Genomic DNA, 18,125 nt, shown 5'->3' on the forward strand with positions numbered 1-18,125 from the left:
ACGGCAGGGATCCATACTCTTTGGTTGTTTCGGTAAAGTCACGTAGCTAGAAATAAAATAAATTAAATCACGACGTTTCGATTGCAACACAAGCAATCGTCATCAGGTGGGAAACCCACAGCAAGAACATATTTTTGTTTTCGCTGAAGTGGGAGAAAGAGTTGCCGTGGTAAGAGGTAAGAGGAGATGGTGCCAACAATAAGACTCTGCGATGATGTGGCCCAGCAGTGGCACGTTTGCCGCTGGTTTCACGGGTTCATGGTTTGATCCCGGCAGTCACCCTGGTCAATACTGCAGGTGTGTTGACCTTATATGTATATGTGTTATCTGCTTCACAGTGACGATTAAAATATCCCATTAATTAATGTGAAAAAATAAAAGTGTTTGTGTGCAGGCATCATGGTCCAAATATGATAAATTACTCGTAGTTATGTAATTAGGAAGCCAGAGAGCAACATCTCCTCCTACTGACAGACGAATGCGCAATTGCAGGCTGGTGCTGCTTTCACCTTGTGACTGCACAGAGACAGCTGCCACTGGGGGTCACCTGCTGCAAGGCGCCTCGAAGCAGGTTCAATGATGATGATGATGATGAAACTAGCCGGCCATTCCATGTTGAAGTTAAATCACACGACTAATAATCGGAGAGTTACGGGATTTTAATCCCAATAATCTTCCCTCTGGGGGTCACATCACAGAGGTGCGGAATTTACACCACTGTCTGAGACCTCCAGTGGCAATGAGTCCTGAGGTCCGTGCTTGTTTCATCGTGAAAATGTTTTTGTTATTGTTGTTAATTTTCGTATATTACATTTCTCATTTTATATGACCTTTGTCCTCATGGATCTTAAAGCACCCTGTCTAATGACAGTATTCAAGGGCATTGTCTGTGGTGGCGTCTTGATATTTACTGTGACTAGATTGTTGCCATCCATAACACACACGTATTAATGAATAATTAACAATAATAGTAATTTATGGTCCCATGCTGTGACAGTTATGGAAGGTATTTTAGTATAATTGATCAGTGTGGGTTGGTGAAGGAGGGGTTTTGTCAGGAACAGTTCAGATGCCACTCATCACAGATGTTCGTCTTGATAATCGAACTCAGGTCGTGGGATTCACAGCACAATTCGCTTACCACCTCACCAGAGCTGACCATCCACCTGTTTACTGACTTGCATGCGTATGTACAATATACGTTAAAGTACACAGTAATATACTCAAGTACAATATGTTAAGTTGCACTTCCATAAGAATTCCATAATCCAAGGTCAACGAGAGACGCTGCCATGGGGTAATGGTTAGTACACAGGTTCGATTCCCTCGTGCCACAGTTGAAGAAATAAGTACTTTAAAAAAGCCCTCCCCAACACTGTCCACCAGCAGTATAAATAGGTACCACCAGGTTAGTTGATCGGCCGGTCGTGTTCGGTGGGGTAAAGTGTGGGTAATCCCACCTAATCCATAACGTCAGACCAGTGTGGAAGAATAGGCTAAAATACCATTTGGGGGCTCACCAAGAACTTCCTCCAGTGGAGGCCTTTTCCGCTCGTAGCAGGATTAAGCAAGTAATTGCAGGGCTGCACCTTTTCTGCCTTTACCTTTTATAGGACCTTTAGATACTACAATAAATTGTGAATAATGCAAGATGCTCTCAGCTCATGATAGGTCACGTTTTGATGATCCCAATTAGATCATTTGAAATAGCTATTAGTTATATACATATTTGTATAAGTTTAGGAGTAGGACTAAAATATTAAAACTTTGCCACCCATGTAGGGAAATATATATGATCATGCATAGTAATTTCATGCATTGGAGCGTGTGCGCCATTGCACACATGGACTGTGAATTAGCACTGGAGCAGAGGTAAAAAAATATATATTTCCAAATCAGCTTTGCACTTTCTCTAAAGTGCCAAAAGTTTTCAGTAGGCCGATCCATCCCAAGGGATGTTGACAGGGTCAACCAAAAATAACTTCAAAGGTTTTTCTTTACAAAGTTACAAAGTGCAGGAGACTTGTCCTTTTGATCTGCAGCCACTCTGCCCGCTCGCAAAAAGCCAGCCCATTAAAGGGGACATTTAATATCAAAGCTAATTGCGTTTTCTGAAAGGTTTGTGTTTGCACATATATGTACATACAGAGAAGTAATAACCTAGGTGATGCTTATAAACCAGTGTTTCTCAAAGTTTTTTGGCCTGCGCACCACTCAACCGATGCAAACATTTTTGCGGACCATTCAGCCCCCAACTCCTGGTGACAAAACGCATGCACTTCTCTCTCTAAATACCACTCACACTAAATGATTCATATTAACGGAACATATATCATAAGTAAAATATGAATGAAAATGTCATTATTTACAGATCAACCTGCAGTTGATTCACAACTCCACGGACCACCATGAGGATCGTCACAGACCACCGGTGGTCCACACTTTGAGAAGCACTAGTTATAGACAGTTAAGGGAGAGAGAAAATAACTATTTGCATTTTTCTGAACGAGCCCTCAATTTAGAGCAGGGGTAGGGAACCTTTTTTCTGCCAAGGGCCATTAGGAGATTTATAACATAATTCGCGGGCCATACAAAATTATCAACTTAAAAATTATCCAGTTATATTTGGTCAAACATTTAATTAACTCACCCCTAATGTGATGGCTGGAACTGCTTCTCTTTGGTGAGGCGTGTGATGTTAGCTGGTATTGATGATGTTGCTACTCGCAACTGCTTTTCCAGGTTGCTCCTAGATTTATTGAATTTCGAATCCCGCCTGCGGTTGCATTGGCAGGGCCACACCAAATGATATCGCGGGCCTTATACGGCCCGCCGGCCGGACGTTCTCCATCTCTGATTTAAAGGATAATGGTTATCTTACGTTGGGGAAATTTTCCGATTTTGTTTACATAGAAAAACATATTCTGTGATCAAATCACCATGATTAACCACCCTGAATGTGCCTGATCTTACTGTATTTCAGAAGCTAAACAGGGTATATATGCCTGGTTAGAGCTTGGATGTGCGATGATGAGAGATTTCCAGGTGTTGTGGGCCTGATTTCCTCCCAAAAATAAAACTATGAATGTATAAACAAGTAAAGGTGAACATATTTATAGAATTGGCCAAACATCCTCGTGCAGGACTGTCCTGAAAATGTATCTTGAGTTTGAGTGAGGCTTTCCTATGGTGAATAATTTATATGATTCTTATTTTCTTTAAAAACAATGAAAGACTAGTTGCTTAAATATTTCGAAAGTTTTATTTCGCTGTTTTCAATGTGTAGTGACATCGCGGATGTCACTGTATGGTTCCGGCCCTAGAGGGGCACGGCGTGTGATGTACTCACATTGCGTACATCATGTATGTAGCGAAATCGTGTATGTCACTGTGTAATGCCGGATCTAGCGATGCACGGCGTGCGATGTATTATTATCGCGGACACCCCGTAGGTGGGTGTAGTACCAGCCCTAGAGGGGACTCGGTGAGCGCTGAGATAGCGCTCAGTGGCACCACGCGTGGCGTGCAGTGCTGACTCCTACAGGAGGGAGTGTGACAGTGTCAGCCATAGGATGAGGTTACCCTAGGCCATGACACTTTGGTTGACCCTGGGAGGCACGTGACAAGTAAGATCTACACAGGGGCCCCAAGTGGGAGCTAGGGGATGATCACGTGTCAGGGTGAGATCCTACGGGAAGGGTCGAGAAGCGACGAGAAGTTTCTCGAAGGTGGTCGTGGCCAAGGGCGGGGCCAGCCACGACCCGGGAGTATATAAACCGGGGTTCGCACAGGGACTGGGGGTCAGCGTTGCTGCCGTCATCTGAAGATCTACGATCTACGTTCTACGTCCAAGAAGAAGTCCTTAACACGTGGACGAGGACCCCAGTGAGGGTCCTGTCCGTTGTAGCGACTCACAGTAACTAGCGTAGTTGGTCTGGTGGTCCACCACCATAGGTCATCTGGAAAAGGGGCAGTAACCCATTTGTGTTATGTTTTGGTATTCATAAATATGTGTTGCCTACAAGAAGTATGTTTGCGACTCAGTTAAATCCACGACAAATGTATTAAAGGAAAATTATACCCAAACATGCAGTCAGGAATGCTATGTGCAAAACAAATTCAGAAACGTTTCAAATCCTTGAAATCCTTTCAGCTCATGCTGAGCTTTGTTATGAGAGATGAGACTGAGAAATGTTTAGTTAATGTATTTAAGAAAGGAGAGTGCTCCATTGGCCTATATAGGTGTCTGCATCTTTTACAAGTTAAATCCCGCTACCAGATTTGTCTGAGAACCGAGCAGAATTGACCCATGACGTGGACAAGTGAGTGCTTGTTTCAAGCATCGCAAACACTGCTATAAAATTCTGCTGCGACTGCTCCTGCTGCTGCAGATGATGATGGTGATACTGTCACAATAGGAGGCAGTCACCAGAAACAGTTTTGTTTTTATTGAATTAATTTGCAATACAAACACATACACTGATTTGAGACCCCCACCCACCCAAGCCAATATCGACATGGCTCGTGCTCCCAGTAGGAACCTCAGCTTCACAAAGCCCAACTCAACCCCTTGGGCCACGAATGTTCGTTTGAACAGGAAGACACTTTGACGTTTGACAAACAAAGCGGCGCTGTTCCTCCACCTCCCCGCAGGGTCTTTGTGTTGGTCTTGGTGGGGCTGAGCATCGCGTGGATCCCCGTGCTGCAAGCCTCACAGAGCGGGCAGCTTTTTGACTACATCCAGTCTGTGACAGGATACTTCGCTCCACCCATCCTCATGGTCTACCTGCTCTCCATCTTCTGGGAGGGATTCAATGAGCAGGTCTGCACCACGGTTGCTGCGGTTTGTGGACTGTCAGTATGAATTAATTAATGCATGCATGCGTTGACCATGTCAGTAAGTAAGGGAAAAGGTTCATCCCTGCAATTGCTTGTTCACACCACTACCGGTGACAGGGTCTCCACGAGAGGGAGCTCTAGGGAGCCTCTCTAGAGGGATCTCTCTAGAGCTCCCTCTAAAGGGTTTATTTGGTCTACTTTTACAACACCATACACGACCTGCTGATCATCTGATTGCGATGGACCCATTTATACCGGTAGGTGGACGGAGGTGGGGCTATTTAAGAAACTTGCTCATTGAACCAGCGACCTCTGGATTGCAAGTCCAGTGTGCTGTTTATCTATATATATAAAAGGGAAATGTGTTAATATGTTTGTTTGTTCGAAATGTTTAGCATACTTCCCAACATGCAACAAACTTGAAAATTGGCATGTGGGTAGCTTCCAGAATGTACACAATGCAAGTATAAAAAGAGACTTTTGTATTTGGGGGGTGGGGGGGCGCAATAATGGATATATTTTGCACGAAAGGTTAAAGGTGCGTCACATCTGTGATGTCACCCGCATGCGACAGCAGTGTGCCTGCTGACGTCACCCCCCCACCCTCCGCGTAGGCCGTGTATTAATCCAAGACAAGAATCCAAGTCTCGAGCGAAGCCAGGTAGTAAAGCTAGTACATTATAATTATTACATCGTTTCCTTGAACCCCGTCCATGGCGCTGGTACCATTCACCAGGCGTGTTCAACACGTATCGGATCGAATTGCGTACATATGGAAAATGCCGTTCATTCGGAAAGGCGGGTGGTGGTGGTGGCGGCGCACGTCTGTAATCCAGCAATGTGGAGGCGAGGGTCGGTGGATCGCACAAGTGTTATTAAACTTCCTTCCCGTGTGCAGCAAGGTGCCATATCCTGGCCTGCCAGGACAAGGCAGTGCAGCAAGTGGACTTATCGCCATCTGTTTCCATCTGTACAGGGAAAGAGTGTTGCGCCTTGCACACATGGGGTTTCTCCAGGCGTTTCGGTTTCCTCACATTTGTATAAATACATCTTAAAATAAAACAGTCAATGCAGGACTTAAATGAAAAAAGAGTTTGGCAAGTCAGTGTGGCTCTCCTGGATAAATAAGAAGTAAAATGTAGTTGGATGGAGATAATTGGAGTTTGAGATACACTGTATAAATGCTTCGCTACATTATATATTTCTGAATAAAACAAGTATTGATGTGTATGATAGCTCAGGTATAATTCCCTCACAGAAGCACTTCATGATGGCATCAATGATGCCTTAAATGGTGCCGTGAATAACATCGTCATGGAACGAACTGACACATCTTCACGTGTCGTAAAAAAATGTGCACTGATCAAAAGTAAAACCAATCCTTGCAATGTAATCCATCCGCGAATACAGCCATCGAGGAGATGGAATGATAAAATCAGTTTATGTGCAGGTGTTACGTGGATTATTACATCGCAGGATCTTGCGACATGGTGGCGGCTTGGTGAGCCTTCATCCAAGCAGTGGATTCCTGTGACCGATGATGATCATGAGAATGCATTCTGTCACAACAAACATACTAGTACAGATAGTGACCGAGGTATGGAAGTATAGGCCTGCAGATGCATGTGCCCCTAGCTTATTAGAATCACTGAATTGATTATTGTGAGCGAGGGCCAATCAATTAAAGGTGCACAAACTTTGAGACCAGGAGGCCCAATTCGGAGGTAGCAATTGCATGCTCACTGCACAATTGCTCACGATACAAAGTCAATGATAGCTTGTTTAGCTCATACATTCAAAGCGCGTGTCACCCTGCTACACCAATTTGGAGCACTAGACTGAATCCTGTTGCTCATTGATTTTGAACAACAGAGGGGAGACGGAAGGCGAAGGTGGAGTGGGTGGGTGGCAGCAGTTGGACGGACACCCTTTTGGTGGGGCACCGTCTTCATGTGTAGCCAGATTTGTTGGACCAAACAAGCAGTGGCGGTTAGAGGCTCGAATTGTGGTGCGGCCGTTGCAGTGCCAAAGTATCCAGCTATGGCTCTAAAGTTGAGCATGAGCGAGTGGTCAGTGGAACAGTTAAGACAGGTTCGCGCTCTTTGTGCAAACGTGTGTGCATGGTTGTCAGCATTTGGATTAGGCCGTCAAACTCTCTACTCGTAAAACATTTTTCAATCTCTAAATTTGAAGGGTGAAAGCAGGATTCTGGAGGGGCTGGCTCAATAGGTAATATTTCTGAAATGCAGCCACTGAGATTGAATGTATTGACCTAAGTTGTTTGCTGTAGATCCACCACCGTTCTGCTTTTTTAGCGGAGGATAAATGGATCGTATGAGCAAAGTGGCAGCTAAGTCTACGATAACTTGAAACCATTCATCTCATTCACATTGCCCAAATACTGCTGAGGCTCCATTACATTTTAACACGCAGTGTTTATGGAAACACAAATGTGCTCTGTCATTATGAACTTGTATACATCACTAAATGTACCATTCAATAATTTGTAGTCATTTGACTCACTTCGACTGAAATAGGACGTTATGAAAAAGGGCAATTTTTCAAAGCCTTTGCGTAATTTTTAATCTGATATATTTTTACAGATTAACTACATTACAAGATGGGATTTGTAATGTGTTTCTTTAAATGTTATGAGCATTATAGAGACATTATCAAAGATTTTAAATAATATGCTGTCCTTTGTCAATTGACTGCTGGATGAAGGCAATATCAATCATGCTGGTTGTTGAACCCTACTTCACTAAGCTGTGTGGGTTGCTTAAAGGGAGGTTAGGTGCAAGGCCATGTATGTATAATTTCTTTCGCAGCTACCGTGCGAATCGGAGGTGCAGGAAAGACCAGTTCAGATATAATGTTAGCCGTGACAGGGAATTGAATTCATATTACAGGGTTCATAGTGCAATGTGCTAATCACGCTTCACTATATGAAGATCAAAATTAAACCGTGAGGTGTTTTTCAATGACAGATAAAGCAAAAAAGGTGTTTGCTATGTGCACTACACATGCATATATATATACACACGGGATTCATTGTAATTTGCAGTGTCAAAAGACCATAGACAATGCTGCCCACATTGGAAGACCTAATTAATCAGTGAATATAGCCTTGACATCGATATATACACATTTGTGATTAAAGCATCCCTTTGCTAGAGATTCAACATTTGTACACTTTTATCTAAATATGCAATTCTGTAAAACCACTGAACAACAGTATTCATAGTTATGATTATTTTAGCAGACAGTACAGCAGAGGGGGGTATGTGAGAATGCAAATGTAACAACATTGTGTTCATCCATCTACCAAGTAACACATGATTAAATAGACATAACATAACCCATACTGTGATTGTATATTTTTTTTATGTTATTTTTTATTTTAAAAAAAGGCACGTTTTACAATGGGTCACAAATTGTGCAGCGTCACAGCATTCACAGCTTGCACACGTGAAGCTGTTGCTTGCCCAGATGGTCATCGTGCGTCACAGTTTTTCTCTCGACAAACCATTATCGTACGGCCATATTTTACTTATATCTGCCCGTGTGTCACCTGTACCACGTATGTAAGGGCCATGTGAGGACACCTCGGGTAAAATAATTAATGAAAGAACTGTCACCTATTAATTGTTTTTCCTTTTAAGGCCACACACAGTGTCATTGACGAACGTGTTAAATCTTCTATTTTTGTGTCATTGCCATGTGGCAGGGCGCCTTCTGGGGTCTCATGGCTGGCTTTCTGACGGGCGTCATCCGCATGGGGCTTGACTTTGGCTACGGAACGCCGGCGTGTGGCGACCCGGATCCGCGGCCTCCTGTGCTGGCTCGCGTGCACTTCCTGCACTTCACGGTGCTGCTCTTCGTCCTCGTGGGCGCCGTGATGGTGGCCGTGTCGCTTGTCACCCGGCGATCGGCGGGAACGAAGAGGGACGTGAGTCACCCAGCGTTCGTTTCCACGCAATGCACACTTGCGTTTTGCCACCGCTGGGGTTCAAAAACATCTGGGCCACGTCGTGGGAATGTGAATATCTCGCAGCACTGGAAACAGGGAGAACTACAAGTAAACGCATCGTCTCGAGTGGTGCATTGTTATGCAACTGACAAAAAAGAGGACTTTTAAATGTCATGGGAAGACGACTTACAGATTTACCATGGCAGCTCTGTCAAAATGGGAATGATCATGTGACACCAGGACAGGTAGCAACTCTAATGCATGCACGTAAACGCCTTTGCTTTAAGACGTTTGTTACACTATGGGAGCATGACAAATGTACATTTGTTTTTGTGCAGTGATGGTTCATAAAATAGTCCACATTATTAAAGCCGCACCTTCAGAATTAAATCTGCACTCGAATGAGGTTCGAGGCGGCACTCTTCCCTTCTGGTGACCCTCGGTCAGTGTTGGTAGAAATTACACCTTTCCATGGCAGAGACCACTCTGTTCTCTGGGACAATCATTGTGGATGGCCCACAGAGTGGCACTCATTTTATAATAGGCTGAAATGATCCATGATTTGGATTTGAAGCCTTAACCTTAGAATTGTGAGTGAACCACTCAAATCCACAACACCGCTTGAATTGCAAGCCTGTAATCCAGAGCTTTAGGCGAGGTGTTGGTGGGGCACGCATACAGAACAATGTTTGTGCAATCCACCAAATATACACTCGCAGGGGCTTAGAGATGGCCAGTAGAAGTCAGTACACCAAGTATGCTATTAGAAATATAAATATGAATCCATCTGTTTCTCTACACTCTCATTAAAATGTATATTATTTTTTAATAATCACTCAATGTGCAAGGATTTCTGTAAAGTGTGCCTTGTGTTCGCAGCTGGCCGGTCTGACATGGTGGAGCCGATGGAATGTAGGTGCGGGCACCTCTGCGGATGCGTCTGGAAAGGACTCTCCCGGCCGTACGGATGGCGATGACAACCTCACATTCACGATGGACGTGAGTGGCTCGGCAGCTCACCTACAGGACAACGGCAAAGACTGGGAGACCCTCGGAGAGCAGGAGCTCGACCTGAGCATCCACTCAGATGCCGACACCGACAAAGGGAAGCAGAGCCGACCAGGTAATAATTATCACTATCATGATCATCATCATTGCCACTGTCATCATCAGATTTACATAAAAACCCTCTTCAACAGAATGCAAACCTCAAACATGTGTGGGGGTTTGTAATAACTTCTGTTGGTAGCACCTGAGCCAGAAGTGAATAATCCACATTCCCAGCCCATTAACAAATGTGTCCATGGAACAACCACTTTTGGATTTCCACTTATTATTTTATTGACCACAGGTTATTTTTAGTGATGACGGTGGTAGTGGTGGCGATGATAATGGTGTTGGTGGTAGCGGTGGTGATGATGATGATGGAGGTATAGTGTAGCGGTTACCGCGATGCACTCCAAACCTTGCGACCTGAGTTCAATTCCCGCTCACGGCCAATATCAGTGACGATTATCTAAAACTGGTCCTAGGCTCTCCTCTAGGTCGAATGAGCACCTGGTGCGGTGTGTAAACATCACCACTGGGGTGTGGTGCTGGCCACCCACCCCCTCGAGTACCATGCAGGCCTTCCTAGGCGCTTGCTAACAGCACTTGCCCCAACAGTCTGTTAAGTCTACACGGGGGATCGTTTTCTTTGTTTGATGATGATGGTGTCCTACGTCAACTTCAAATCACTTTTTTTTATTTAGTTCTCAACTTTCTAAAAGTTGGTTGATTGCTCTGACCACACACAGCTTCACCCTGAGAGCTATTTGTAGGTTCTCAGATGTGAAAAGTTGGATAGAGGTGTGAAAAATTGTCACCACTGTCACTGCCTCCACCACCTCCACCACGACACGACCACATCCACCATCATTACCACCAACACGAGCTTCACATCTTAATTTCCACAACAACCACCTTGACCACCACCACTACTTCCACTGCCGCACTATAACCAATAACAATGCCCGCCATTCACCACTAAGTGACGGTGACGTCACCACGGCGACTGTGCCAGGCCAGGTGCACTTGGCACATGCGCCGTGGTGACGTCACTATCACCACGACCACTTTCACCATCACCAGTTTCACCGTAATCAGCACCGCTGACACCACTTTCACCACAAATACCACTACCTCTGGCACCATTGCCGACTCCCCTATTCAGGGTGCTTAATGTCAGCCAGAACAGTCATGAGCCAGAGCAGTCAGGAGTATTTGTGGATACCCCATCCATCTCGCCTTACTTTGTCTTCATGATACTCCAACTATATTTGATAAACATGTTCATCGGATTTTAGGAATGTAGGATACAATAATATAGAATTATTATGGGTAGTCGTACAGTGCACTCTAGTTGTAGTACCTTACGCCGATAGTTCCTACTCCAAACCAGCCGAGCGGCGTTCCATAAAATATTGAGTGAGAAGATAAGCCCTGCCTACAATAACCATCACTTCCACCACCATCACTACTCCCTCTCACCATTACCATAACTACCCTGTATCCACCATCATCACCATCACTACCTATCTTCACATTTACTCAATCACCAACACTACAAAACCACCCTACACCCATGTGATCATCACCATCACTACCCAAACCCCTATTTTTTACATCACCATCACTCCACCATATCGGCCACCATTGCCACACGCTGCGCTTTCCCGCCCTGCCCCCCCCCCCCCCAGGAGTGGCCAGGTGGCTTCTGCACGCCGGCACGTGGTTCTGCGGCCTCTCAGGGTCCTCGACGGCCCCGTCCAGCGGAGGGGATGACCCCAGAGCTGTCGTCGGACCCGAGTCCATCCGCGAGACGCGGACGTGGCGAAGTGTGGCCGACATGAATGCGCTGCTCATCGCGGTGCTCGGAATCTTCGTTTGGGGGTTCTTTGCATGACAGGCAGCAAGGGAGCAGGGAGGGGACTAGTACTGTATGGTGGCTGAGTCCCCATATAATAAAAAATGTCACTATCGTAATTAACACCAGTGACGGTTTTTCTGCAGCGTTCACCAGTTGGGAGTGTAACGTTTGTTGAAATTTAGATTAACATCGACTCTGTTAATATCGCCCTTTTAAACATGGACCCGTTTCAGCAGTGTTCTTCACTCGTTATCAGAGGGGGGTCACTTTTGCAGATGAGACATTATCAGTGTGAGGGCCGCTACACCACCCTGCCAAGGGATGTTTTCACGATTTGTTGTGTATTGTCGGGGGCCTCGCGTCAGGGACCGCACACTAAGGGGCCGTCCATAAATGACGTCACGCGATTTTGGACGATTTTTTACCCCCCCCCCCCCTCGTCACACGGCGTCACAAAAAGTCAGACCTCCCCCTGAAATATGATGTCACAAAGCTCTGCCCCCCCCCCCAAACCATATTTCCATTTTGAAAATAAAATGTGCTTCAAATCGCTTTAAACTATTGTCATTGTAGTGCGTATTTCATGTGGCGCTGCACTCTGATGTTGTAGGAGAAAACACGCATTAAAAAGGAGGCGTTGGAAATCTTAAATTTATCATAAAATTCACTTGAAAATATTCAACGTCTAACTAAAACTCCAGATGTTCAGAAAATTATATTGAAATTATCTTATAATTATAAAATATTAAAAGTAATAACTATTTAAAAAAATACTTGAAGCTTTGTAGTAGAACGAAGCAAAATGGAGAGTACAATTATAACAATCATATATTTATTCCACAGAATGAAAAGCCTTGGGAGAATCATTAGAATCAAAATGTTTAATAACAATCATCAAAAAAATGTTCAAAATGTATGCTTCTCCATTCTCCCATGGAGAAGCAAAATGCTCCTTCATGGAATAAATAAAAGGTGACCTTAGTAAATTTTAATAACCAAATAGTTAATAACAAGGCCGTAGCCATGGAGTCAACATTGGGGGGGACCAAATCTTCCAGGGTCCCAACCTAGAATATCTAAATTAGAAAACTAATTTCCTGCCTAATATATAAAAAAATGTACTAACACACGGGATAGACTTTTTTTTTACAATAATGTGTAATAGTGTATTGTATTACATTGCTCTGTTTTTACTTTTTTACCATTTCTTGTTTCATTGTATGTAATGGCAAAGATTACGGATTAATAAAGTACAACCATAACCACAATCATATAAACAGAAATCTATGCATTGATTTATATGAAGACAAGTCCAGATATTGTGGCCAATGTTTAGCAAATTGTTAGTTTGTTTTACATAGCATAGCAATTTTTTTATAGCAATATATTGGGGGGGACATTTTGAGCATATTTGAATATTGGGGGGGGGGGTGTGCCCCCCCCAATATATATTATAATTACGGCCTTGGTTAATAATGATAATTAATCAAAATTAGTGTTGTTATAACAATTCTATATTTATATTCTTAAGTTTTTTCGGTAAAGTCACGTAGGTAAAACATTAAAATTAATGAAAGTAAAATAAAATAAAAATCACGACGTTTCGGAGGCAACACAAGTCTCCGTCATCAGGTGGGACCGTCACAGCCAGATTTGCTGCATCAAGTGAGGCAATGATTCAAGATGTAATCCCTTAAAAGCAAGTTGAGGGGGGAGGAGAGGGGGGGGTTAGCTCATCAGAATGTGGTAGCCAATGAATGGAACGTATCGGGAGGGAGGGGGGCGGGGCTCAAAGACGGCACGACGTGCCATGTAGAACGCATCGGGAGGGGGAGGGGGGACGGGGCCAAAAGAATGCACGACGTGGTACACGAGAGTCGGCGGCGTGGACGTGGTTGTGCGCAAGCAACTACTGCTGCACACGCCAACGCATTGGACAGAGAGGGGGAGGGGAGGCCAAAAGAGAGTGTGGGGTGCAAGTGTACGTGGACATGTGTGTGTACAAGCACCTGTTGATACACATGATAGGAAAGAACTAAAATGCCCATGTTTATACCAGTGCTGGCTGAACAATGAAGAGAGTACTGTTAAACACTGGGGATGTTAACACTCGGTAAAGTAAAGTAAAATAGTGCCTGTCAGATAAGATGGTCCAAAAATGTGTAATTAAGTCTTTTTTGCGTGGTTGATAACATCTTTCCAATGATTACTAAGTTTGTACCCATCATCACGGTTGAAATTATGTCTGTATTTGTATATTTGTATGGCTTCGTGTACAAACCTTTGATGGTAGCCAGGAGGTTTGCAGAGAACCTTGGTCTCGGAAAAGACAATTTCATGAGAGCCCACCGAGTTGTAGCAATGATCGGCAACGGCCGAAGAATCAGTTCTGCCGTGTTTCAGATCTGACTTGTGCTCGCGGACACGATCAGAAACATGACGTTTCGTTTCTCCAATGTAGCAATCACCACAAATGCAACTCAATTTGTAGACTCCAGGATACTGTAAGTCAGGAACGACATCCTTCACAGATAGAATCAGATTCCTACTTGAAACCGGATTCCCACCACCACCCATCTCAAAAGAATTATCTCATTAAAACGCTATACCTCAGAGCCCATGGCATTTCTGACCAACACCACCTGACCGGTGAATTAAGACATGTACATCGGGCCCTCAGGATGAACGGATACTCTGACCGCACTATCCGCCAAGCTGTTTCTCCCACCACACAGAAACAGCCACATGAAACTCCGACCAAAACTATCACGTTACCATACATAGCAGACGTGACCAAAAAGATCTCCAAAATTCTAAACAAACATAAGATCCAAGTCCGATTCAGTACGGTGCATAAAATCCGTGATCTGATTCCATCTGTGAAGGATGTCGTTCCTGACTTACAGTATCCTGGAGTCTACAAATTGAGTTGCATTTGTGGTGATTGCTACATTGGAGAAACGAAACGTCATGTTTCTGATCGTGTCCGCGAGCACAAGTCAGATCTGAAACACGGCAGAACTGATTCTTCGGCCGTTGCCGATCATTGCTACAACTCGGTGGGCTCTCATGAAATTGTCTTTTCCGAGACCAAGGTTCTCTGCAAACCTCCTGGCTACCATCAAAGGTTTGTACATGAAGCCATACAAATATACAAACACAGACATAATTTCAACCGTGATGATGGGTACAAACTTAGTAATCATTGGAAAGATGTTATCAACCACGCAAAAAAGACTTAATTACACATTTTTGGACCATCTTATCTGACAGGCACTATTTTACTTTACTTTACCGAGTGTTAACATCCCCAGTGTCTAACAGTACTCTCTTCATTGTTCAGACAGCACTGGTATAAACATGGGCATTTTCGTTCTTTTCTATCATGTGTATCAACAGGTGCTTGTACACACACATGTCCACGTACACTTGCACCCCACACTCTCTTTTGGCCTCCCATCCCCCTCTCTGTCCAATGCGTTGGCGTGTGCAGCAGTAGTTGCTTGCGCACAACCACGTCCACGCCGCCGACTCTCGTGTACCACGTCGTACATTCTTTTGGCCCCGTCCCCCCTCCCCCTCCCGATGCGTTCTACGTGGCACGTCGTGCCGTCTTTGAGCCCCGCCCCCCTCCCTCCCGATACGTTCCATTCATTGGCTACCACATTCTGATGAGCCCCCCCCTCTCCTCCCCCCTCAACTTGCTTTTAAGGGATTACATCTTGAATCATTGCCTCACTTGATGCAGCAAATCTGGCTGTGACGGTCCCACCTGATGACGGAGACTTGTGTTGCCTCCGAAACGTCGTGATTTTTATTTTATTTTACTTTCATTAATTTTAATGTTTTTCCTACGTGACTTTACCGAAAAAACCTAAGAATATGAATCCTTGCAGTCACGATAGCTTCAAATCTAGAATTCTATATTTATTTAAAATTGTGCATTTTGATGTGACATCACATTTCTCAACCCCCCCCACCCCCTCGTCACACATCGTCACAAATGTCTAACCCCCCCCCCCCCCAGGTGCGTGACGTAATTTATGGACGGCCCCTAAAGGCCACCAGGGGCCGCCAGTGGCCCACTGGCCTTGTAATGAAGAACACTGCGCTACAGGGTTTCATGGCTTTTTTACCATTCCAAACGAGCATCGCCAACATCGTGGCTACTTTAAATAATCATCATAATCTTCATTCATTCGTTATCATTGTCATCATCATTAGTTCTTGTGTTCAAATCACAACAAATGATCCATTGCGCCACCACCAAAAACGTGTTTGCAGATGTATGCGTTACAGCCCAGTGATGTTAATGAAGGAGAAATACCATGTAACTTAAACCCACTGGATGTCATTACTTAAAAACAAATTAACCCAAAAAGACTTAAAAAGAAGTTGTATTAAGATACATAAAAAATAGCAAAAACATCGATAACTATTTTAATATCTGTGATAATTTCTTAAAATATTAACATAGAATTAATTATATAATTGAGGAGATCAATTGACATATTTAGCTGATGGTTGATGCAGTATTGAACTTGAAATCCCTACATGAAAGCATAGTATGTACTGCTGGGGAAGTCTGAGAAACTGCTCGGCAATGCGCTTTCGGCATTAACCCAGGCATGAAGGGCGATCAATAGGTTTTTGAGCATACACTATTAAATGCACACACATACGTTATTGTATTTCCAATTTGTAAACCCTATCCCTTAATTCCTCCTCTCTTAACGCAATTGCTTGCTTAGGCCACTACTGGCAGGAGTGTCTACACTAGACGGAGCACAGGCATGGTTTGCCTACTCTTCCAGAATGGCCAATCATCTTGGAAAATGGTGGGAGTACCCACACTTTACCCCACCAAACACACGGTACGAAAGAAGTTCAACATACATATGTCGTGACATATGATGTCACTACTGTGTCGGGTCTGTATACACATGAAGACACTGCTATGTTGGGTCTGTACACGTGACGTCACTGCCTGTTTGGTATGGAGGCTGTTGATGGGTGCCACGGGGGTTGTGTTAGGCCGTGGCACTCCAAGTGACCCCGGATGGGCACGTGACCGGATCCAGGAGAGGGCCGGGGTTCCTGGGGGACACGTGGTTGGGGGGAGGAGCCTTCTCGTGGGTTCGAGAAGGGGGGCGTGGCCAGAGTGTGACCGGCCACACCAGAGAGGCTTATAAGCGGGCTCAGCAGGGAGAGCTGGGCTGTTGGTGCCTGGGATGAAGCCGTCTCATGAAGACTCTGAAGAAAGAAGCCTCCAGTCATGGTGGCCAAGCAGAAGCCAACCTGGCTTGGCCACGCCAAGTAGTACCCGAGTGTTAGCGAGAGTAGGACGGTGGTCACCACCTTATGTGTAGGGTGTGTTGCAGTTGTATTTCAGTTGTGTTAAATAAAGTGTTGCCTCCACACGAGTGTAAGCGCCTCTATCAACCCATTACACATACATCCACAACCTTCTCGACTAACTAACTGACTGCTGCGAGGACAGAAGCGGTGGGTGGGGGGGATTTAAGACATTCTCCAATTGTGTCAACTGTAGAATGAACCGGTGACGTTCTGCATCGAAAATCTGGTGTGCTAACCATTATTGCACCACGGCAGCATCCCTGTATGTGCACACAAGTCAAATTTTTCCACGTGTACCTTATGGACTACTGGTACATGTGTTTGTTAGCAAGCACCTGTTAAGACCACAACTAAGTGGCGTAACCAGCACTACACGTAGCCACCTTTGTCTCTCCAATGTGGATTTTGACTCTTGATGTCGGAGATGATTTTAGGATAAGTTTGCCATATAGGCGGCCCAAGTACGGCTCAGATCTCACTTGCCACGAATGTTCTTGTCCAGGAATCAAACATGGTGGCGAGATGTTATCTGCCTCGCCTGGCCTGCAGGAGGCATTGGGTTCGGTCCCGACCCTAGCACCTGTATATTTAGAATTTACATGTTCTCCCCGTGGTGGTGTGGATTTTCTCCGGATTCTCCAGTTTTTCACTCCACACTTAGAAACATGCCCTTAGAGTAGTCAGACGTTATACATTTCCATGTGATAAGCCACTTCGTTAAGCTATAATTCGTGGCCAGTTCGCTTCTGAAAAATACCTACATAGCTCAGTTGACCTTACCTGGTAAAATAAAAAAAGTTAAATAGTTAACACTGCTCAAATCACTATGATTGACATACACACAAACTAACCCATAAGGTAGATTAACATCCCTTAAGGTGACTGGGCAACTGTGATTACTGCTTTGACAAAACCCTAGGGAAAATTGCTTCCTGTGAAGGGAAATTTTTGTTCAGCCAGCAGAGATCAAGAGCGCAGCCCCTCAGGCGAACATACCCATACATAACAGTGAGCGTCCCTGATCAAGGTAGTGGTCTCTCACATTGTACA

General features: G+C 44.5%; 1 protein-coding gene across 1 annotated transcript in view; it reads left to right on the forward strand.

Annotated features, from left to right (window-relative positions):
• Positions 1-12,985, forward strand: part of LOC144724546 (sodium/mannose cotransporter SLC5A10-like) — a 60,513-nt gene extending 47,528 nt beyond the window's left edge. Inside the window, exons 12-15 of the mRNA XM_078603785.1 lie at positions 4,654-4,822; positions 8,567-8,788; positions 9,689-9,932; positions 11,548-12,985. Coding sequence (XP_078459911.1) covers positions 4,654-4,822; positions 8,567-8,788; positions 9,689-9,932; positions 11,548-11,753 — 841 coding nt within the window. The 3' untranslated portion in view covers positions 11,754-12,985. The remainder of the gene's footprint in view (positions 1-4,653; positions 4,823-8,566; positions 8,789-9,688; positions 9,933-11,547) is intronic.
• Positions 12,986-18,125: the final 5,140 nt, after the last annotated feature.

This window comes from Lampetra planeri, chromosome 21 (assembly GCF_965212315.1).
Source record: "Lampetra planeri chromosome 21, kcLamPlan1.2.h2, whole genome shotgun sequence".
In the NCBI taxonomy this organism is placed as follows: domain Eukaryota; kingdom Metazoa; phylum Chordata; class Hyperoartia; order Petromyzontiformes; family Petromyzontidae; genus Lampetra; species Lampetra planeri.